Below are 23698 nucleotides of genomic sequence, written 5' to 3' on the forward strand. Positions count from 1 at the left end.
TAATTTTATGACTTAAGAGCAGATTTTATTTTGATTCTTGGCCTAGTGCTTTGGGTCTTTCGCTCTTCACCCTTTGAAATTAGCTAGTTTTAAATGTAGCTGGAATGAGTGTGCTGTGGATATATGCTCATAAGCATGCTATAATAATGATAGTAAGAGCTCTGTGCCAGGCACTTAGCTAAGTAGGAATGGCAGCTGTCTGAGGAGGACATTATTTTTATCTTTCTCTGTCAGTGACTAGTAAGTTATTCCTGTGGATGTTTCTCTTCTTCCATCCACTCAACCCCCCGCCTCTCCCCAGTCATCAGTTTAACTGATGGTTACTGTTTTTCTAACTTAAGGGTAGGCTCTTGATACAACTTTGAAGTGGTATTCTGTACATGAGGATAAAACAATGAAACGAAGGTTAATTACTCCTCTCCCAGCTGGGCTGAGGCTCCTTAATGAAGACCTTAAATAAACATTTTGAGGGACTTCCCTGGTGGCACAATGATTAAGACTCTGTGCTCCCAGCGCAGGGGGCCTGGCTTCGATCCCTGGTCAGGGAACTAGATCCCACATGCATGCTGCAACTAAGAGTTCGCATGCCACAACTAAGGAGCTGGCGAGCTGCAACTAAGGAGCAGGCGAGCTGCAACTAACACCTGGTACAGCCAAATGAATGAATGAATGAATAAATAAATAAATAAATAAATAAGAAAAGCCTTTAAAATAAATAAATAAATAAATAAAACATTTTGACCCCAGCAGTCCTGTCTGAAGAGCTGGTGGCTGTAAGCTGTCAATACAATGCATGTACATGCCACTACGTGTAAATGACAAATGTTTTTTTATTTTAGTGAGCTTTTATCTAAAATTTTATCGTAATGTTATGAAAAGTGTTACATTTCTGCAGGTTTTACAGCATTTTGGTGGAGTACAAGGAAATATTGAGGTATTCTTGTACCTTGGAAACTGTTTATATAAATAGATAAGAATTTCCTTTGAGAAAATTTTTTCTGTATTTCAAACTTTTGCTCAAACTTGTGGAATCATTTTGCTGTGGTAAATCTTAAGTGAGAAGGATATTTGTTGCACTAAGTAGGTGGGCCATCCATTAAGAAGCAGACTTAAGAGGATCAGTTTCACGTGTCTTTAAGGGATGTGTTTCTCCCCACTCCAGGGTGGCTTCTCTTCTGGCACGCTGAATGGCAAGCCTCTCTGGAAGAACGTCTCTGTGAACTTCCCGAAGAATGGCTGGGCCGCGATTGGAACTCACTCCTTTGAATTTGCACAGTTTGACAACTTTCGTGTGGAAGCCATACACTAATACAGAGTGCCATAGAACACTCTCTGGATTTTCTTTTTTTGGTTTTTGTTCAGAGCCATTTCTGGTTTTAATGGATCAATATAGGAGCCTTTTGGAAGCTACAAATAATGAAGAGTAAATGAGGAAAATATATTTTTGCTTGATCATCTTGAAGATTTTTTTTTTTTAGAATTCCAAGGGGAAACAGATGAATCTTTAATATGACCTGATACGTTCCGTAGATAGGACACTAGGTACGTTGGTCCCATCCTGCAGAGTGGTTTGGGTGTTCAGACCTCGAAGCCTTGTGTTAATGCTGAGGTAGCTCTCATCATCTTATTTGCACATGATCATGCAGATGGGAAGGACTTGATCATCACTGTGATGTATCTATTCATGCTGACTGTGTATCTAGTGAGCTGGTGTCCTCGTTGTGGGTAATGCTGCCGTAACAGGAAGCTGAAGAACACTGGAAATACTGCTTTTTTTGTTGTTGTTGTTGTTCGTATTACCTTTATTTTATTTAAAAAAAAATTTTTTTTAACATCTTTATTGGAGTATAATTGCTTTACAATGGTGTGTTAGTTTCTGCTTTATAACAAAGTGAATCAGTTATACATATACATATATCCCCATATCTCTTCCCTCTTGCATCTCCCTCCTTCCCACCCTCCCTATCCCACCCCTCTAGGTAGTCACAAAGCACCGAGCTGATCTCCCTATGCTATGCAGCTGCTTCCCACTAGCTATCTATTTTACGTTTGGTAATGTATATATGTCCATGCCACTCTCTCACTTTGTCCCAGCTTACCCTTCTCCCTCCCCGTATCCTCAAGTCCATTCTCTAGTAGGTCTGCGTCTTTATTCCCGTCTTGCCCCTAGGTTCTTCATGACCATTTTTTTTTTTTTTTTAGATTCCATATATATGTGTTAGCATACAGTATTTGTTTTTCTCTTTCTGACTTACTTCACTCTGTATGACAGGCTCTAGGTCCATCCACCTCACTACAAATAACTCAATTTTGTTCCTTTTTATGGCTGAGTAATATTCCATTGTATATACGTGCCACATCTTCTTTATCCATTCATCTGTCGATGGACACTTAGGTGGCTTCCATGTCCTGGCTATTGTAAATAGAGCTGCAGTGAACATTGTGGTACATGACTCTTTTTGAATTATGGTTTTCACAGGGTATATGCCCAGTAGTGGGATTGCTGGGTGGTATGGTAGTTCTATTTTTAGTTTTTTAAGGAACCTCCATACTGTTCTCCATAGTGGCTGCACCAATTTACATTCCCACCAACAGTGCAAGAGGGTTCCCTTTTCTCCACACCCTCTCCAGCATTTATTGTTTGTAGATTTTTTGATGATGGCCATTCTGACCGGTGTGAGATGATATCTCAATGTAGTTTTGATTTGCATTTCTCTAATGATTCATCATGTTGAGCATTCTTTCATGTGTTTGTTGGCAATCTGTATATCTTCTTTGGAGAAATGTCTGTTTAGGTCTTCTGCCCATTTTTGAATTGAGTTGTTTGTTTTTTTGATATTGAGCTGCATGAGCTGCTTGTAAATTTTGGAGATTAATCCTTTGTCAGTTGCTTCATTTGCAAATATTTTCTCCCATTCTGAGGGTTGTCTTTTCATCTTGTTTATGGTTTCGGTTGCTGTGCAAAAGCTTTGAAGTTTCATTAGGTCCCATTTGTTTATTTTTGTTTTTATTTCCATTTCTCTAGGAGGTGGGTCAAAAAGGATCTTGCTGTGATGTATGTCATAGAGTGTTCTGCCTATGTTTTCCTCTAAGAGTTTGATAGTGTCTTGGCCTTACATTGAGGTCTTTAATCCATTTTGAGTTTTTTTTTGTGTATGGTGTTAGGGAGTGTTCTAATTTCTTTCATTTACATGTAGCTGTCCAGTTTTCCCAGCACCACTTATGAAGAGGCTGTCTTTTCTCCATTGTATATTCTTGCCTCCTTTATGAAAGATAAGGTGACCATATGTGTGTGGGTTTATCTCTGGGCTTTCTATCCTGTTCCATTGATCTGTATTTCTGTTTTTGTGCTAGTACCATACTGTCTTGATTACTGTAGCTTTGTAGTATAGTCTGAAGTCGGGGCGCCTGATTCTTCCATCTCCGTTTTTCTTTCTCAAGACTGCTTTGGCTATTCGGGATCTTTGTGTTTCCATACAAATTGTGAAATTTGGAAATTCTGCTTTTTGAAAACCACTTCAACATGTTATGCTTACACTCTAAAAAGTATTTTTTCTTTTCCTTTTTAAGATGATGCTTTTGAATTATAGATATAAGGAGTGGGATGTTTTGAAAAATGCCCCATTAATAAACTACCTCTAAAGCTATTTCTACAGTAATAAATATTAGCAGATTAATTGGGTTACCTGCATTTTTTAATTCTCTTGGGTCTGACTTTTAGTCTCGTGACCCTTATAACTCTCTGTGATCATTTTCCCAGGTGACTGGAAGGAGGAAGAAAACCCTATATAGCCAATGCTGTGAGTGGGTCCAAAGGTAAAATTGTAGCAATTTTGTGTTTCATTTCATTGTGCCTTTCATGGTCTGTCTTCTCTTGTGGCACTGGTGACAAACTAAAATAACTAATGAATACTTTTATCTCCTCGTGCCTGGAAGAAAAGGAACACCTATCTAGTTTATAGAATTGGATCATCCTCTAATATTTTGTGTGGTTAGAAGCGTTTCTTTTGTTAAAGTACAAATATATTTAAGTATAGGTGAGCATATTTCTCATGCAGTATAATTTATATCTAATCATTAGTGTACCTCCTAGAAGCAAATCAATTATTCATGTGGATAAAGTAAATTCTGGAAATTTTTATAACGAAAGTTTAAAACTATTGAACTAATTCTACAATTTTGGAATTTGTAGTGATTTAATGTAGGCTAAACTGACATGAAGTTTTGTATTACTATTGGAGACAAGAAGGTAAATATTAGAGTAAATCAGATTACAGAGAAAATTTTAAAATTAAAACCAAGTCTCAGTGATTTCCAGTTTAGGTCCCTACATATTTTTTAAAATTAACTTTATTGAGGTATAACTTACATACAATAAAATGTTCCCATTTTAAGTTTACAGTTCAATGAGTCTTGATAAGTGGATACAACCAAGATATTGAACATTTCCATCACTCCAGAAAGTTCTCTTGTATACCTGTGCAGTCATTTCCCCTCATCCCCACCCCGATCCCAGGCAACCATCAATCTGATTTCTATTATTGTTGATAAGTTTTCTTTGTTCCAAAACATTATAAAAGTGGCATCATACACTTTGTACCCTTTTTTGAATGGTTTCTTTTACTCAGCATAAAGTGTTTGAGATTTGTTTATGTGCTGTGTATATCAAAGGTTTGCTTCTAATTTCAAAGAGTATTCCATTGAAGGGGTATACCACAGTTTGTCCCCCCAATTTTTGGTATTACAGATAAAGCTGTTGTGAACATTTGTGTACAAGTCTTTGTGTGGACATATGTTTTCACTTTTTCTGGGTAAATACCAAGGAGTGAAATTGCTTGATCTTTTTGGAAAGTGTATGTTTAACTTTATAGGAAACTATCAAACTGTTTTCCAAAATAATTGTATGATTTTACACTCCCATTAGAAATGTTTGAGAGTTTCCGTTGCTCTGCATTCTTGACAGTGCTTCCTATGGTTATTCTTTTTAATTTTAACCCTTTCTTGTGAGTTTGTAGTAGGTGCATTAGCTGCTGGGCATCTTTTCAAGGACTTATTTCTCATTCATATATTTTTTTTGTGAAATGTTTGTTCAAATCTTTTTCTTTTTTTTTTGTTCAAATCTTTTGCTCATTTAAAAAATGTGGTTCTCTGTGTTATTACTGAGTTGTAAGAGCTCTTTATACATTCCAGGTGCAATTTTTCTTTTAAATCAGATATGTATTTTGTCAGTTTTCTCCAAGTCTGTATCTTTTGAAGAGTACAAAATTTTAATTTGGAAGTCCAATTTATCATGTTTTCCTTTCATGGTAGGTGATTTTTTGGTGTCCTAAGAAATCTTTGTATGCCCCAAGTTCACAAGGATTTTCTCTTTTGTCTTCTAGAAGTGTAATATATTTAGCTTTTACATTCAGGTCTGTGATCCACTTTGCATTATTTTTGTACATGATGAGAGGTGAGGATTGAGGTTCAGTTTTTTCCTATATGGATATTCAGTTTTTCCAGCATCATTTGTTGAAAAGACCTTTCTTGGCCAAAAATCAATTGACCATATATGTGTACAACCAATAATAAACTCTCTATTCTGTTCTACTGATCTGTGTGTCTATCCTTAGGCAAATACCACATTGTCTTCATTACTGTAGCTTTATAGTAAATTTTGAACTCAGTTTAAATCCCCCAACTTTGTTCTTCAGAATTGTTTTGGATAATTTAGGTCCTTTACACTTCCATAAATTTTAGACTCATTTCTGCAAAGGCCTTTTTGGAATTTTGATAGGGACCACACTGAAAGTACAGATGGGGAGAATGGATATCTTAATAATATTGACCCTTCAATCCGTGAGCATGTTCCATCTCCATGTTTTTAGGCTTTCTATAATATCTCTCAGCAATTTCTGTAGTTTTCAGTGTACAGGTCTTATACATATTTTATTAGATTTATCCTTAAATCTTTTATTTTTTGATGCTATTGTAAATGGTGTTTTCTCATTTTATTTTTCAGTTCTTTGTTTTGCATACATCGAAATACAGTTGATTTTCTTTTGTCAACCTGCAGTCCTACTGCATTTCTAAATTCACTTATTTTAGTAGCATTTAAAAAAAATCCTTAGAATTTTCTACATATACAATAATATCATCTGTGAATACAGATAGTTTTACTTCTTCCTTTCTGAAACATATAGGTGTTGTTTCGGGGGGCTCTGAGGAGCCCAGTCCTTTATGTCTCAGTGCAGAAAGAATTCAGTGAGAGGCAAAGTGATAGATAAGAAGTGGTTTATTAGAACAGGACGCTTTTGAGGCTTACAAGTGGGCGGGCAAGAGGGTGCTGTGCCCGAGAACTTGGTGGGCTACAGCTTTATAATCAAAGGAAAATTGGGGAGGGGAAAAGACCACTTTCTTCTTCATTCTTGAGTAGACGTCATGCTTTCACCATCAGCTTCTCCTCCAGGTTGGGCAGGGGAGTTTTTTTGTCCTTACATGGTCAAGCCAGGACTGTAAAAATTATTTCAGGCCTCTGTACAATGAGCACCTTTCCATAGATTACTGTTTTTTATGTGTGCAGAGAGCATGTCCTAGGGATCATTAACTTACTGAGCTCACTGGGCAAGATGTGGGTCTCATGCCACCATTGTTTTATTGTTTTGGGGCAGGTCTCGTGCTTTTGTTGCATGGTTTTGCTGCTAGGCAGGCCTGCTTGGTTTTGTGGTTAAGTAAACCTGCTTTCTTGAGTGATCATTAACTTACAGGGGCCTCCCATACTTTTTTTTTTTTTTTACTTACAATACCCTAATGGGATTAACTATTTAATTACCTAGTTTGTCCCTTTACTCTGTCCCTATCATTTCCAGTATGTCTGCTTTATTTCTGATGTTCTTGTCTTATTGCACTGGTTAGGACTTCCAGTACAAGGCAGGGAAGAAGTGGTAAGACCAGATGTCCTCGCCTTATTCCTGATCTTAGGAGAAAAGTGTCTTTTGTCATTGAGTGTGATGTTAGCTGTAGAGTTTCTTTTTTGTAGATTCCCTTTATCTAAGGAAAGTTACCTTCTATTTACAGTGTGCTGAGAATTTTATTATGAATAGAGATTTAATTTATTAATTGCTTTTCCTATACCTAATAACATAGTTATTTGATTTTTCTCCTTTATTTTATTATGGTGGCATGTCACATGTTTGATCTTTACGTATTAAAACAACTTTGCATTCCTGAGATATAGCATGACCAACTGGGGTTTATTACCCTGTTTATATAGTAGTGAATTTGATTTCTGGGTATTTGGTTAAGGGTTTTTGTGTCTATGTGTATGTGGAATATTGGTCTAGTTTTTTGTTTTTTTCGTATAATGTCTTTGTCTGGTTTTGGTAACAGGATGATGCTTTATAAAATCAGTTGGGAAGTGTTCCCTCCTCTTCTTTATTTTTTGAAAGAGTTTGTGAGTTTCTTAAATCTTAGATGGAATCCATCAGTTGTATCGGTCAGGGTCCAGTCAGGAGGCAGAAGCTACACTAGGAAAAACTTAACGTAAAGAGTTACTAACTAGTAACAGGATTAACTACTAAGGGGTAAAGAGACCCCAAAAGAATACAGAAATGGCAGACGTAGAGACCAGCCACTTCCTTGACTGGGGCAAAGTGCTCAAGGCAGGAGCACATTTGGAAGAGGGCTTCCTTGCAAGGCCGGGATTCAGATCTCATTGGAGGCGGTACGGCTGTGGCACTGTGGATGGCATAGGAGTTTGCTGGGATGGTGAGCACTGGGTCTGGCAAGCAGGAAACTGCCTTCCAGGCTGTATTTGAGACTCATTGGGAAACTGCCTCCCGGGATGCTGCTGAAACTCTCTAGAAAGTTACCTTTTGTGGTGCTGGTGAAACTTTCTGGGAAAACTCTTGGAGTGTTGGTGAAAATCACTGGAGGGTAAGTACTGGCTGTCCCAGCCCTCACTGGAAGGGGTGCATCACAGGGTGTCCCCAGGGCTGCTATTAGCCCCACATCACAGGAGCAGGAAGAAGAAAGCACATGGTCTCCAGGATGAAAGCTCTTTTCCTCTGAATGTCCCTGCGGTACCCTCCTTGCTCTCTGGCAAAAGAGAAGTGTTTACACGCCCCAGCTCCAGTGTCACAAAGCAGGTCAAAGAAGAGGAGTTGGGGCTGAGAATCTCTAACAGAAACAGGGTTCTCCAATTTTTAAATTTCTTATGTCAGTTTTGGCAATTTATGTTTTTCAAGGAATTTGTCCATTTTATACAAATTGTCTATTGGCATAAACTGGTTTACAGTATTTCCTTTTTATTGTCTGTAAGACTTTCCTGATATGGCCACTTTGTGCATTTTCTCTTTTTATATTTATTAGTGTAGTTAGAGTTTTGTAAATTTTATTTATCTTTCAAAGAACCAGATTTTGGTTTCTTAGACTTTTTTCCTTAGGTTTCTTTATTTTCTATTTTATTGATTGCTGCTTGTACCTTTGTCATTTATTTTCTTTAACTTACTTTGGGTTTAATTTCTCTTTTTCTCTTTTTCTAGCGTCTTAAGATGTCAGCTTAGATTTTTGATTTTGGATCTTCTTTTTCTTAGATATAGGCATTTAATACTAAAATTTTCTCTAACCACTAATGTAACTGGATCTCCCATATCTTGATATGTTATGTTTTTATTTTCATTCAGTTCAAAATGTTTTCTAATTTCCCTTGTGTTTTTTGACCTTTGTGTTAATTAATTAGAAGCATGGTGGTTAATTTCCAATTATTTGAGGATGTTTTAGATTTCTTTTTTATTATTGATATTTAACTTCATTATGTTAGAGAATATGCTTTGGTCAGAGAATATTCTGTTTGATTTCAATTATTTAAAATATATATCAACTTGTTTTATGACCCAATTTATCTTAGTTGATGTTCCCTTGAAAAAGAATACAGATTCTGCAGTGTATAACTCTAATGTTTTAAAATATTAAGTCATGTTGGTTGATAGTATTGTTTAAGAAGTCTATGTCCTTATTGATTTTCTGTCCACTTGTTCTATAAATTATTGAGAGGGGAGTGTTAAAGTCTCTGAATACAATTGTGTTTTCTATTTCTCCTTTCAGCTCTGACAGTTTGATTCTTTTGGAGCTTTTAGAGCTTTGTCAGGGCAGATCCAGAGTAGCCTTTCCTCCAGGTCTGGAGTAGCCCTGTTCTTAAAGCGTGGAATTCTCTGGGAGTTGAATGAGTTCACCACTATACAGCTCCACTATAGTTCAGATCTTGAGGATCTCCCAGCTCTGTGAGAATTTTAATGGTTGTTCAGCTACTAGGTCCTTTGTAACTATTCTCTCCCTGGTGATGCTTTGCCTGGCCCATGGAGATTCACACTATGAATACATAGCTTAGCCTAGAGCCAAAGATGCAAATGGACCCCTCTGCAGATTTCTGGACCTCATTCTGCGTAGCTTCCTTCTCTCAGGTGCTCTGCACTGCAAGTTTCAGGTGTCTCAGCCTCCTTCAACTCTGAACCTTATCTCCACAGCTCTGTAAGACCCCGCCCCCATACTCTGTATTTCCCCTCTGTGTACTAGAATCTGATAAATTCCTCCACGTAGAAATAGGGGATCACAGGGCTTGCCTCATTTATTTCCCTTCTTCAGGGATCACAGTCCTGGGGTGTGTTGTCTACTTTCTGAAACAGTCGGTTACAGCAGAAGGACTGGTCCATTTCTAGTTACTATTCTTTCATGGCTGAAAATGGAACTCTCCATTCGTTTAATTTAATATTTAGCCTTCATGGTCTTTTCCAAAATCTTTTAACACTAATAATATGAACCACATGTCATTATAACTTTGACGCTGTTTCAGGTGGCAGCTTGATCTTCTCAAGTAGCTTTTAACTCTTTGGGTGAGGAATGTCTCATGCTTCTGCATTCCCTGTATTGGTGCACAGTATTAATAGGTGCTTAGCAAGGACTTGATTTCTGGTCAGGTTTGATTTGATACACTGTGTTTATATATGGGTACTGGGAACCATGAATTGTATTTATTAAAGCAGACAAACCAAGCCTCTAGATGAAAACACTTTGTAAATGGCTAAAGTTACTTCACATACTGTCTTAGCTATTTGGCTGCTAGAACAAAACACCACACACTGGGTGGCTTATAAACAACAAACATTTATTTCTTACAGCTCTGGAGGCTGCAAAGTCCAAGATCCAGGCACCAGCATGCTCCCCTTCTGGTGAGGGCTCCCCTTCTGGCTCATAGCGGCTCTTCACTGAGTCCTCATGCAGTGGAAGCGGCTAGGGAGCTCTCTGGAGCCCTTTTATGAAAGTAATAATCCCTTACCCTCATGACCTAATCACCTCCCAAATGCCCCACATCCCAATACCATCATATTGGGCATTAGGATTTCAACATATGAATTTGGGAGAGACATAAACATTCAGATCACAGCAGACACCTAAAAGTCACACTTGGAGGAGCGCCACGATAACGGTATTGAACGTGAGTCCTAAGGTCTGGGTTCAACGCCTGCTCTCTTACTCATTGGCTGATTGAATCTCTTAAGCCTTCTGGGCTGAAGCTGCTGTTTCTATAAGCAGAGAAGCGAGGCTGCTTGCTGAGACTCCTTCAAGCTGTTGCTCTGTAATTCTGTGGCTTGTAAATCTGCGTTTATTTAATTCAAATCTTGCTTACCTGAAGAGGTAATTTTTTTTCCAAATCAGTACGGTTTGCTATGCATTGTTTCCTATAGTGCAGATGACCATACAATGCCTTGTACGTTTTCACTCCAGCAAAATGGCTTCCTCGAGTGAAATCATTTTGCAAATGGTATTTCACTTCATTCTAAAGTAATATAGATAAGCTTTGTGGCAGATGCCATTCTTCGAGATATGTGACCTGCTTAAAAAAGACTAGTTTATCATTCTCACAGGACTATTAGTAATATTTCAAACTATCATGGCGTCCAAACATTGTGGTAAGTTAGGCTAGAGTCAAGCGGTAATCAAGAGGCATGATTTAGAAGCCCCAGTTTTGCTCATAGGTGGATTCTTTCTAACACTTGATTTTTCTCTTATCTTGATATTTTTCTTTCACTTGAAAGAAATACTTGTTTTCTCTGTATGTCAGAAGTATTATAATTTGATTTTATTATTCTGAAAATAGCCTTTTTGCTTTATTCTAGCCCATGGATAGTTTGAAACTGTTTTAAAACACGTTCTCCTCTTCCTCCTTCTCCTTCTTTTTCTCCTCCTCCTCTTCCTCCTCCTCCTCATCACGTCATCATCATCCTCCTTCTCCTCCCCCTCCTCCTCCTCATCCTTCTTCCTCAGCCCCCTCCTCCTCCCTCTTCTCCTTCCTTCTCCTTCTCCTCCTCCTTCTCCCTCCTTTTCCACCTTCTTTTTCCTTCTTTCTCTCTTCCTCCTTCTTCTCCTTCCTCTTCCTTCTCCTCCTCCTTCTCCCTCCTTTTCCACCTTATTGTTCCTTCCTTCTCTCTTCCTCCCTCTTTCCTTCCTTCTCCAAAAAAATTGAACTTGATGCTCCATATACTTGATAATTGTTACTCAACTGGAAAAAAATGTAAACACTTTGAGGAATTGTGGGGATTGTTGGGCGAGAAGCTTGAAGTGAGTTTATTCCAATAGGAAATTTATAATTTTCACATTCACTGAGGGAGGGAAGCATGAAATTCAGCGATTTGAAGATTATACTGGAAAGACAGTTTATTACTTTCTGCATCTGTTTAACAGATTGCACTGATTAATGTTTATGAATTGTGTGGTAGGTATTGAACACAATGTGGGGAGTGTTTTTAAGCCCGTGTTAAAGATTGATATGCAAGGTGGTACCATGTGCTTTGGGAATCAGTGTGGACTTTGGCATTTATGATATTGCTGCAGTGGATTTACTGCTCTGTTTGATAACAAACAGGCTGTCAGCCAATCAATTGCAAGACCCTACTAGACATAGGCAGAGGATACAACTTCCCTTAAAGTATGTAAATGATACTAAACTTACCTGTGTATGGCTCTTCAGTGTGGGGGACACTATGGCATCCTCCCAGGTGGGGTTGCACACTTTCTGGCCCTGAAGGCTCATAAGATTTCTCAGCTGCTTGTGATACTGTCTAACAGGGGTGGGAATATGGTCAGATTGTTTACAAATGGGATTCAGGGTATCTCTACCCTCTTGTCTCTTTCCAATTGCTCTGGAGACTAGAGGTGTGCCTGGCTACTCCTTCTGTGTAACTGGTAACAACCCCAGGATCATCTGAGAATTTCCTGTAAGACTGGGTAAGTTGAAGATCAGTTTCTCAGGTATAGCCTCCCCCGGCCAGTCCAGGCCACAGAGCCTCCCAAAGTCTCTTCCTGCATACCCTCTGTGACAGATTTACATAAACTGTGATTACCTTTGCAAATAATTAAGGTTTGCAAAGAAAATTACCTAAGATGCTAGAATGTTTAATTTTATGTGTCAACTTGGCTAAGCCATGATACCCAGATATTTGGTCAAGTATTCTAGATGTTTCTGTGAAGGTATTTTTTAGATGAGACGAACATTTAGATGAGTAGACTTTTAGTGAAGCAGATTACCCTCCATAACGTGCATGAGCCTCATTGCAGTCAGCTGAAGGCCTTAATTTAAAAAAAGACTGAACTCCCTTGAAGAAGAGGGAAATCTGCCAGTGGATGGCTTTTGGACTCAAACTGCAGCTCTTCCCTGGGTCTCCAGCCTGCTGGCCTACTCGGCAGATTTTGGACTTGCCAAGCCTTCCCAGTTGTGCGAGCCAATTCCTTAAAATAGATCTCTCTCTCTAGATGTATACATCATGGTGGTCCTGTTTCTCTGGAGAGCTCTAATACAGATGCCTTTATCACAGAAGTGCATTTTGGCATTCTTAAATGGAAGTAGATAAAATCTTCCATTTGGAGTACTGCATTACATTTTCTAATAAAAATGTAACTTAAGACACAAGGGTTTTTGGCTATTTTTTATAGAGGATAGAAGAGTGCATGGGAAACCTTCAATGATCATAAACATTTGTGAATGAAAGTCGAATGAAAAGCCTACAATTACTCTGTGATGACATTTCCCTCCCCTAGCAGTATAAGGGGTGTAAGAACCATTTACCTAATCCTCTAAAGAGAGTGCATATGGCTTGTTGGCTTATGGTGATGTTTAAGTAAAAAGCTTGCTAAAAATAATTGACTTTTGAAAATTACTCTTTTGCATGTTTCAGTAGCATTTTTCTTCCCATATATGCTTCTTGTTGACTGCTCTTCCTGAGGGGAAAAAGGGCCTGGCCCTTCCCATTTGAGAAGATGTACTGGAAAGACCAATGGACATGTCATTGACTGGAATTTAGTAACATTCTAGCCAGAGTCACCAGAGAGGCTGGGAATTAAGGTCTTTTAGCTGTGCACGTTGACACTCCAAATAAATTTGGGTTCAGTTGCCCAGGAGAAAGGGCAAGTGAATATTGGGGCCAACAGCTACCAGCCTCTGCCACCTGGTGCTTATCTTTGTTAGTGTTATTTAAGATCTCAATCTGTGGAAAAGCATTTTGCCTAGTGATTTTCAGTACTGCTATATTAAATCTGGCAGACCTGAATCATCATTGTTTTTAGGGAAAAACAAAAGCCACATACACACACTTAAAATTACTGGAAAATGTTGGAGCTGGCAGGGATCTTAGAGTCTGGCACATTATCTTCATTTGGCGGAGGAAGAAACTAAAGCACAGAGACGCGAAGTGACTTAAAAGTTATAATGCAATGCGAAGACTTCTTGGAAGCAGGAAGTTGGTTGTCTCAGCCTATACCTATACCCATCCCCCGCCAAACCCTGTAATTTCAAGTTTAATCCAAGTCAGAAAGCTATCCAGCCCTTCAGGGCTGCATTTGTTTCTTTCCATGAAACTTAACTCTACAAATACCTGCCATCTGGGAATAAGCAAGCCCAAGTAAAAAGCTGCAAATTCTTGCTGTACCGCTCACACCATTTATTTTTAGCAGCGAAAGGATCATTCCCACTCTTAGCATCTTGAAATAATAAAAGTCGGCATCTATTGAGAATTAGTTTGTAAGCTCCATGGAAGCAGGGATCAAGTTTGATTTTCCTCATCACTCTATCCGTTGTGCCTAGCCCAGTCCGTGATGCGTACTACAGAACACAACAAATAAATAGCTGTTGGATGAGTGGACGTAGTGTTTACGAGGCGGCAGGCACTGTGTGAAGCATTTTTCATGAGTTATCTCATTCCATCTTCATAACTATCCCATGAGGTAGGTAATATTTAAAACTAAAATTTGAAAACGTGCCCAAGGATACAAACATAGTGAGTGTTAGGACCTGGATTACTCTGTCTGACTCCATCCTGAAATACTAGGGAGGCTGGAGGTTTCGGGGTTGCCATTGATTATCATATGAAATGTATAAAACTACTGTTAGCTTAAATATGGGGAATTTTAAAAGCCTGACTAGCTGACATGTTATCCAGCACTAAAGATAAGTTACTGAGCCTTAAAAAATAATGGAAGAATAAAATAGGAAAAGACTGACCTGCTGGGTTAGCTAGAGATGGTTGGGTATTTGGGGAGGAAAAGAATGAGGTTGAATGGAGAATAATTGTGCAATAAAGTTTCTACCTTATCTTGTTTGAGAGTCAAGGGACTTTCTTCTGAACCGTACGTTCCGTTTGAAAATGCCATCCTGTGGCATATCACTTCTAGATCATAGATGAGAGACATTGAAATCTTATTTCCAGGGTTTATTCCCATGATGCTAAACCTTTCAGAGGAAATGGTGCCTTTGCGCAGATGCAGAGGAGAGCAGTGAGCCCCAAGAACTGACTCTGGTTTCTATGCCTCAGGCACTGCTCTTCCACCTTGCTGGGACAGAAGTTTTCGATTTTTGTGTATGGGAGTTTTTATTTTCCCCCTGAGGCATTACTAATGCTAGAAGTCTGTGTTAGGTGGTGACGATGAGATCCTGTTTCTCAGACTCCTACAGCGAGACCTAAGCCACTGTGTCTGGAACAGAACCCCTAAAGCTGATCCACGGGACTGACTTGATCTAGGGCTCAAGTCTTTGAGTGGATGTGGGTTGGAGACCATGATGCCACATTCCTTTAAAGGTTTTATTTTTTCCCTCCCTCCATATTTCTAGAGCCTGGTTGTTCTCGACCATGGGTGCACATAGAATCATCTGAGGAGACCTAAAATACGGATGCCCAGCTTCCACCCCTAAGGGTCTGGTTTAACTACTTTGGAGAGAGGTCCAGGCACTGGCATTTATTTTAAAAGCATCCCAGGTGATTCTGATGTGTAGTCGGCGTTGAGAGTCACTCTTGTGGGCTCCTGCCCCAGTGACCATTGTTTTTCTTTGCCTTTCTCCCCTTCCTGTGTCCTGGCTCATGTAGCCTGGGGGCTTCTGCTCACATTGGACGGCATTGGTAAGGACTGTTAAAGACTGTGCATTTGATTGGGGTGCGGAGGACAGGGCACAGAAGGCTTCTATGAAATCACAGAGTGAGGTATATATAACAGTGGACTATTTTTCTTTTTAATTAAAACTTAATGAATAAACCTAAGGAAAGAAATAATTAAAGCTAAACAAATGTGAACTAGAAAATTTTTATGGCTTTTCTGTAACCAGTAAATCTGAGCACAGATTATCTTCTAACAAGTGGAAAAAATAGGCTAAATGAATGCTTTTGTAAGAAATGACCTTAATAAAACTGACTCAAGATGAATTGAAAAGAAAAAAGAAAGCGATCAATTATCATGGAAGAAATTGAGCCATTTGCTGTAAAACATCAGACACAAACAGTGTCCGCTTGGATAATTTTAAAATATTGAGGACCAGATGGTTCCAAGGCTGTGTAAAAGGGTTCTAGAACAGAGAAAAAGAAGTAAAGCTTCTGAATTATCTTTCTGAAGCAAGCACACCATTGGTATAAAATAATGGGTGAGGGTATCTCTTAAAAACAGTTAGTTAAGGGATATATGTATATGTGTAGCTGATTCACTTTTTTATAAAGCAGAAACTAACACACCATTGTAAAGCAATTATACTCCAATAAAGATGTTTAAAAAAACACAAAAGTTAGTTAAGCAATTTAATCTTTCCTAAGAACATTGATATAAAATTCCCAAATAAAGCATAAGCAACTAAAGCATAGCAATGCATAAAAGGTTAGCACCATGGCCTAGAGAGGTTCATTTTAACAAATCAAAGATGGATCAATAGGGGAAATCTGCTAAAGTAATTGTCTATTTTGATGGATAAAGAAGAGGGAAAATTATGGTGATTTCAATAGATGTGGCAAAGGCAATTGATAAAAGTCAATATATATTCTGGATAAACAAAACAGTAAAATAGTAATAGATCATATTAGGGAAATTTCAATAGGTTTTCATTATGCTTGATGGTGAAACACTAGAACCAGTTTTTAAAGTTAGAAAGAGATGGGATGCCCACAGCAATAACCACTATGATTTAACAGATGTGACAACAAGTTTAGAGCACCAGGTGAACAACGCTTTCTATGTTCCAGGCAAATCATTGAATTCTCCCAACACCTTGCAAGAGAAATGCTACTATTCACATTTTACTGATGAGAAAATAAAAGCACAGAGAAGTAACTTGCCCAAAGTCACACTGCCAGAAAGTGATAGAACTAGGACTGGACTTTGTGCCTACGTTGCCCCTTTAGGAACAAAATTCTTGATAATAGGAGACTTGAATAAATGGAGATTGGAAGATAATTTTGTAAGGATGACATTCCCTTTAAATTTATTAATAAATTAAGCAATTCTCTGATTGTAATTCCAGTAAGATTTTCTTCACTTGAAAAAACAATTCTAAAGTTCCTCTAGAGAAATAGATATTCAAGAATAGCCAGAAAAGATTTGTAAAGAAGTATAATGAGAAAGAACTTAAAGTTGTAGTCATGCAGTGAGCATGATAATGGCCCAGGAATAAACAAATAGGGGATGTAGAACAGGGGTCAGTAATCTAAGACTAGCAGGCCAAATACAGCCACGCCCATCCGTTTACATATAATCTATGGCAACCTTCATGGTACAAAGGCAGAGCTGACCGCGATGAAGAGTGGCCCCTGCTTGCCGCAGCTAGAGAAAGCCCTCGCACAGAAACGAAGACCCAATGCAGCCAAAAATAAATAAATAAATAAAAATTAAAAAAAAAAAGGCAGAGCTGAGTAGTTGCAACAGAGACCATTTGAGCAGTCCAAAAAATATTTACTGTCTGTTTCTTTGCAGAAAAAATTTGCCAACTCTTGTGATAGAATGAAGTCTGCATTCAAGTGTCTATAGATGACATTTAAAAATCACCGGGATTATTTGATTACAGCAGTTGTCATAGTTCTTGTGCCCCTCTCTCCTCCAATACACACATACAAATTGCAAATAGTAAGTAATAATTGTACTGAAAGAAAATATAGCATTTATCAACTTGCCATGGAAAAACTTTTTCCAGTGATGCCATAAATGAAGATAAAGAGTTTTAAAATATGACTACAAACAAAATATTGTTTAAATGGCAAGGGAACAGCAGAAACAGTATTGTAAGTTAAATGGCAAACTTGGAAAAATATTTTAAGACATGTTTAGCATGGTTTAACATTTAGTGGTTCAGTTGCAGATTACAGAACCCACTCTGGCTCGTTAAGCAGGAAGGGATTTAACACAAGGAATTAAGCGGTTCCTGAATTGTTGGGAGGGCAGACAGAGGAGATCTCAGAGCTGGCCTGCCAGGGCAACTGCTGCTCTGGTTCACCCAGGAAGCTGCAGAGGAAGCTGCTGTCTCCTGCCATGGTCACTGGATCCCAGGGTCACCGTTGTGAGCCAAAGATCAGGAAGCTTTAGCCAGCACTGTTGACTCAAAAGCCCCATGGAGCCCAGTGACCCCAGAGCAACAAACGTGAATGCCACATGTGCCTGGTGTGCCGACTCAATTTCTCAAGTTTCCTGCCAGCATGTCCCAGGGGTAGAACGATAGCACATTTGCAATCTTAGCTGCAAGGGGGTCTGGAAAGTGTGGTTTTCAGCTCTCCTGGAACAGGAGGAGGTTAGGGTAGGTGCTGAAGGAGCCAATCTACTGCCCATATTGATGCCCCCTGGCACGTACACAGTGAGACCTGTGAGAAGTTAACCAGGAAAAGATAAGGGTGCTAATTTAAAACAACAGGCAAAGCAAAAGACATGTAACTCAAAAGAAGAAAACCAGGAGGTCAATAGAAATGAAAAGCTGTCAACCTTATTACAGTCAAAAACTGCAACTGAAATTACCAATGACAAAATTGGTATCGGCCAGGATGTGGGCGGAAGAGGCACCCTCATTCCACTGTAAGGTCAGAAAACCTTTGTAAAAGGCAGGTCAATCCCCTGATTTAGCAATCCTGCTTTGAGGAGTCTCTGCCAAAGAAGGAAATCATCTCATGAAGGTAACAGGAGGCATATCCAAGCATCAGAGTACTGCTATCAGAGTGTTGCTTTCAGTTGCAAAATATTGCAAACTAAATGCCCATCAAATGGGGACTGAGGAAATAAATGGCAGTGCATTTACGCCACAAAATAGCCTTTGAAAAAGAGGGGCATTCTCAGGGACAGTGTCATGTGGCAATTAAGTGCACAGGCTTTGGAACTAGAGAGCCTGGGTTTGAACCCCGATTCTACCACTTACTAGCTTTGAGATCTTGGAATGTACTCAGTTTTGCCATTTGGAAAATAGAGATAATAACAGCAAAGTAGACATAATAGATAACCTTCTTGGCTGGGGTTTTATGAGAATTAAATGAGTTAATACAATGTCTCCTTTTGAGCTCTCAGTGAATATTAGATGTTATTATGTTTGTTGCTCAAGATCAATGACCATCGCATGACATTTCAAGTGATAAATTAAGGTTTCAAAAGATCAAGTACATTATGATCCATTTTATGTAAAAAGCAGTGTACACGTGAGCCCACACACATTAAATAATAGAGGCAACAAGAGAATTTTCCAGAGTATGTTCACAACATTAACAGAAGTCCTCTTTGAATGGGATTTCTGGTGATTTTACTTAGTTTGCACTGTCTTGTATTTGTGTATGTGTATGTATGTGTGTTTATAATGTACCATGTAGCGTTTCAAACAGAACCCCAAGGTCCCTGAAGAGAAACTGGGAGTGTCAGCCATGAACACGCTGGACCACAGCAGGGAGCCAGGGTCTCATAGCAGGAGTCAGGCACCAGCTCAAATCACCATGGCAACCACAATGGAAAGTTAAAAAAAGTAGTTTTGCGGGAAGAAAGCGCCTCTCTTTATCATTAGTGACATAAAAATAAGAAGTTATATTTTTACTATTTTTGACAGCAACCTTCTTTCCTCCATCACTGAAGCCTCAAAGCAAGAATTCCAGTCCTTTGGCCATAGGTGCAGACAAATAATGAATAATTTGACATATAAGCTCTTTTCATAAACAGTGCTCTTTGGCAGATTTTTCCTGTTCTGATGATCTGTGGACTCTAGAGATTACTGTTCAATACACGTGTTGGAAATGAGGCATCCAAACGAGTGGTACTCTCTTCAGAACAGAATCAGCAAATCTTCGAGTTACTTGGAAGGTGCTTCGGAGGCTGGATGAGAGGAGAACCCCCGCTTCGCAGCTCTGACCTGTGATGGTTTAGCTTCTGCCTGACCCCTCTAATGATAGGTGTCCCTACTTGCCTGGAGATGTCTTCATTGTAGGAAAGTTACAATCATTAGAAATTAGTTGTTTTGAGCCCCAAATCTGCCTTTCTAGAACTGCCACCAATTGTTTCTAATTCTAGGTCAGAATCAACTCCCAGACAGTGTAATTCTTGTCCCACTCCAAAGCTTTTCAAATACAGAAAGGTGGCTGGCATGGACCATTTTGGATAATGGTATCCATTTATTGTCTGTGGAGGGGATTTCCAGGGTCCTCAGGTCTTGGGCATGTGAAGGCGAAGCAGACACCCCCTTATAGTCTTGTTTGAAAAGCTGATGTATTGTCTCCTCGGCTCATCTCCTCCTGACATTTCCCTCTTGATCTAGCTATGCTTCAAAAATCAGGACATATGCTATGCCTCTGAGAAGGTTTCTTGGTTCTCTCGGGAGCTGCCAGCCTCTGCTGTGGCGCCTTCCCCTATGGCGAGGGGGTTTGTTGTTGGATCCATTTCCCCCCTAAGGCTCACAGTCACTCAAGGTGGTGGTGGTGGGGTGCCGTCCATCTTTGATTCCCAAGTGCCCATCCGACTCTGGGACTCGATAACTGTCGAATGTTCGGTGTGGCTGGCACTGAGAACAGGGAGACAAGCCCCCATGTCTGGTGCCCCTGCTGGTGCCACCTAAGGTGACATTCCTGTTCTGTTGGTTGTTAGTGAGCGTGTGGTTGAGCTGCTGACAGATGAGTTGTCACCAGCTGAGATGTCACTGAGCTTTGAGGGCTCCAACCAGGGAACCAGGGGGTCCTCCCTTGGGCTTTTCCCATCTTTTCAGTGTGATATGTTTGAATTCTGATGCTCTCACCCATTTGGTCTTGAGCTGTTAAAATAGTGTAACAGCCTGGTGTTGGCCGTGGAGTGCAATCATCTCTCCCTAGAATTGCCCACAAAGCCCCACGGCTGACACCCAATGATGCTAAGGACCCCATGTTCCATATTCAGAGAACTGCTAGCAGGTGGACCCAGCCCCTCTCTGCAGGGCTTTCCAAGAGAACACCAGCTGGAGAAGTGGCCTTATCCTGTCGCCCTAACCCTCTCATTGTGGAGAGGGGCTGGGGGCAAGGGAGAGGCAGCCTCTTGATGTGTGTATGTGTGTGTGAGCATTATTGGTGAAGAGAGACTATTCCTTTTGCTCTCTGTCCCAAAATAAGTGGTAGGAGGCTCCCAAATCCAAAGAAGGAGCCTAAACCATCCCGTCTCCCACTAGTGTGGGAACTAGTGGTCTCCTCCGCCTGGGCTCCCAGGCTGCTGGGCTGTGCAGGTGGACTTCCCAGAGACAGCTCCGCTGAAGCTGCCTGCACAACCTCTGTGGGCCTGGCAGGGACATCCTTTGTTCTAGGACATGCCCCAGAAGGGGTGGCTGGCTGCCCTTCTCAGATCTCCCTGAGAGAGAGTACCTACTGGAGATGGGTCCCTGCAGCCTCCTCTGGGGTGCCTCCTCTGGGGGTGCTGAGGGAGCTGGGATAAGGACAGACCCAGCAGGACTTCCTGGGGGGAGAGGCCCTGAGGACTACTCTCCCTCACAAGAATCCACAAATGTGCTCCTGAGAGTCCGTTTTGAAGCCCCATCCCCTGGAGACGACTGATGTCTAGTCAGGCTTTGACAGAGAAACAGGGGCCACCAACTGAGAGGGGCTGGTCCTCGGCCCCAGGCAGCTCTCTGTCCTCCTGTTCCAACACCATAGCAGTAGGAAACAGAAAAGAGACAGAGAGAGTGGGGGGGACCCACAGGGCAGAGGGTCTAGGCTGCCTTGCAGAGAGGGCTTTGAATCAAGTATGAGTCTGAAGAGTTAAAATGAAGATTGAGTCTTCAGGAACTGGAACTATATTGTTCTAATAATTGAAAGTGACCAAAAAGTGATGGAATGGGCTGAGATATTATTACAATCCCCTTCTCCAGCAGGGAGATATTTGCAGAGCAGATTTTTGGGGGGCAGGGAAGTTACTGGAGAAAATAAGTCCATTCCATGTTCGTATCACCACTGAATGGGACCACCAGAGAATCGGCTTCTTCGGATATATTTATGAAACAGCTAATGAACCCGTGGAACGGTACTGTCACGGTCACGGAGGCTGCGGGGAGGCTGGATCACCTTCCCGTTTTTAGCAAGTCCCCTGGAAGTCACCCGCTCTGGTGAATGAGGTTGGGAAGAGAAGATCTCTCCTTACTGTAGGGGTGTGGTGTCATGATTGTGTGGAATGGGCCTTGGGGGCCTGCAAAGAGTGGGGTCCTTTTCCGGATCAAAGGAAGGAGATTGATTAGGAATGTAAGATGGAGTTACCCAGCCAATTAGCTATGAATAAGGCACGTTCCTTAGACCAGACAATCACAGTGGGTCGGATGAAATTAGGAGTGTGGAGAAGTTGCAGAATCCATTCTTTCTTGTTTCTGCACTTCTTACTCCCTTCCTCCCTTCCTCTCCATCTCTCGTCTCTCTTTCTTTCCTTCCTTCCTTCCTTCCTCCCTTCCATCCTTCCTCCCTCCCTCCCTCCTTCCTTCCTTCCTCCCTTCCTTCCTCCCTCCCTCCTTTCCTTCCTTCCTTTCTTCCTTCCTTTCTCCTTCGCTTCCTCCCTTCCTCCCTTCCTTTCTTCCTCCCTCCCTCCTTCCTTCCTTCCTCCCTTCCTTCCTCCCTCCCTCCTTTCCTTCCTTCCTTCCTTTCTTCCTTCCTTTCTCCTTCGCTTCCTCCCTTCCTCCCTTCCTTTCTTCCTCCCTCCCTCCTTTCCTTCCTCCCTTCCTCCCTTCCTTTCTTCCTCCCTCCCTCCTTTCCTTCCTTCCTTCCTCCCTTCCATCCTTCCTCCCTCCCTCCCTCCTTTCCTTCCTTCCTTCCTCCCTCCCTCCCTTCCTTCCTTTCTTTCTCCCTCTCTCCCTTCCTCCCATCCTTCCTTCCTTTCTTCCTCCCCCTCTCCCTCTCTCCCTCCCTTTCTTCCTCCCTCCCTCCCTTCCTTCCTTCCTCCCTCCCTCCCTTCCTTTCTTCCTCCCTCCTTCCCTCCCTTCCTTCCTCCCTCCCTCCCTCCCTTTCTTCCTCCCTCCTTCCCTCCCTTCCTTCCTCCCTCCCTCCCTTCCTTCCTTTCTTCCTCCCTCCTTCCCTCCCTTCCTTCCTCCCTCCCTCCCTTCCTTCCTTTCTTCCTCCCTCCTTCCCTCCCTTCCTTCCTCCCTTCCTCCCTCCCTTCCTTCCTACCTCCCTCTCTTTCTTTCATTGTGTTTCCCTCCCTGTGCTTCTCCTTCGTAGAATTTACAAGCACATAAACATTTGTTTAATTTCTGTTTGTTGTCTGCCTTCTCCACTAGACCACAAGCTTCCAAAAACACAGCCATGTCTGTTGGGCTCATTATTCTATCTCTGTTACCCGCCCAATAATGGGCATATGGCAGGCACACAATCAATATATATTGAATGAATAAATACATGAATACTTGATGGTGATCATTAAAATAATAACCTTTAAATTGCTAATTTTATTATAAGCTAAATGTCCTGGTCTCAAAAGTGTGATCCAAAATAAGGTCATGTTTTCCTTTTCAAGTACCCACACTGTAATGTTCTGCACTGTCTAAGCCATAGGCGTCCCCTCCCCAGGGGAATTCTGGGAGTTGTGTGAGGGGCTGTCTGTCAATATATTTATGGTCTGTGTAAATGGTCAGACCATAAATATTTTAGGCTTTGCAGGCCATGGGTCTCTGGGTACAACTCTCAACTCTGCTGTTTCTGTACTAAAGCGTCCATAGATAAAATATAAATGAGTGGACATGACTGTCTCCAACAGAACTTTATTTATGAAACAGATGGTTGGCCTGGGTGTTGTAGTTTGTTGATTCCTGTTCTAGACAATAAAACAGATATTTAACATGGCGGGTATGACAAAGTGCTAAGAATAAAAACAAGACATGGTGGACAGCAGAGGACAGATTGTGCAGGAAGTTATGCTGAGTGAGATTGGAAATCCTTGGAAGATTTAAACAGGGAAAAGGTCTGCTCTG

At 40.8% G+C, this 23698-nt stretch overlaps 1 protein-coding gene across 9 annotated transcripts in view; it reads left to right on the top strand.

Annotated features, from left to right (window-relative positions):
• Positions 1 to 23698, top strand: part of GALC (galactosylceramidase) — a 183908-nt gene that overhangs the window by 58135 nt on the left and 102075 nt on the right. For 5 of the 9 annotated variants that reach the window (XM_082451292.1, XM_082451295.1, XM_082451293.1 and 2 more), the window contains exons 17-18: positions 1163 to 1542; positions 3761 to 3816. In XM_082451292.1, the coding sequence (XP_082307418.1) occupies positions 1163 to 1309 (147 nt within the window). In that variant the 3' untranslated portion in view covers positions 1310 to 1542; positions 3761 to 3816. Of the gene's footprint in view, positions 1 to 1162; positions 1543 to 3760; positions 5587 to 23698 lie in introns of those variants that run through there. The other 4 variants (XM_082451291.1, XM_082451299.1, XM_082451298.1 and 1 more) reach the window with 2 other exon arrangements.

This window comes from Balaenoptera physalus, assembly GCF_965194825.1.
Source record: "Balaenoptera physalus genome assembly, chromosome: 2".
Lineage (NCBI taxonomy): Eukaryota > Metazoa > Chordata > Mammalia > Artiodactyla > Balaenopteridae > Balaenoptera > Balaenoptera physalus.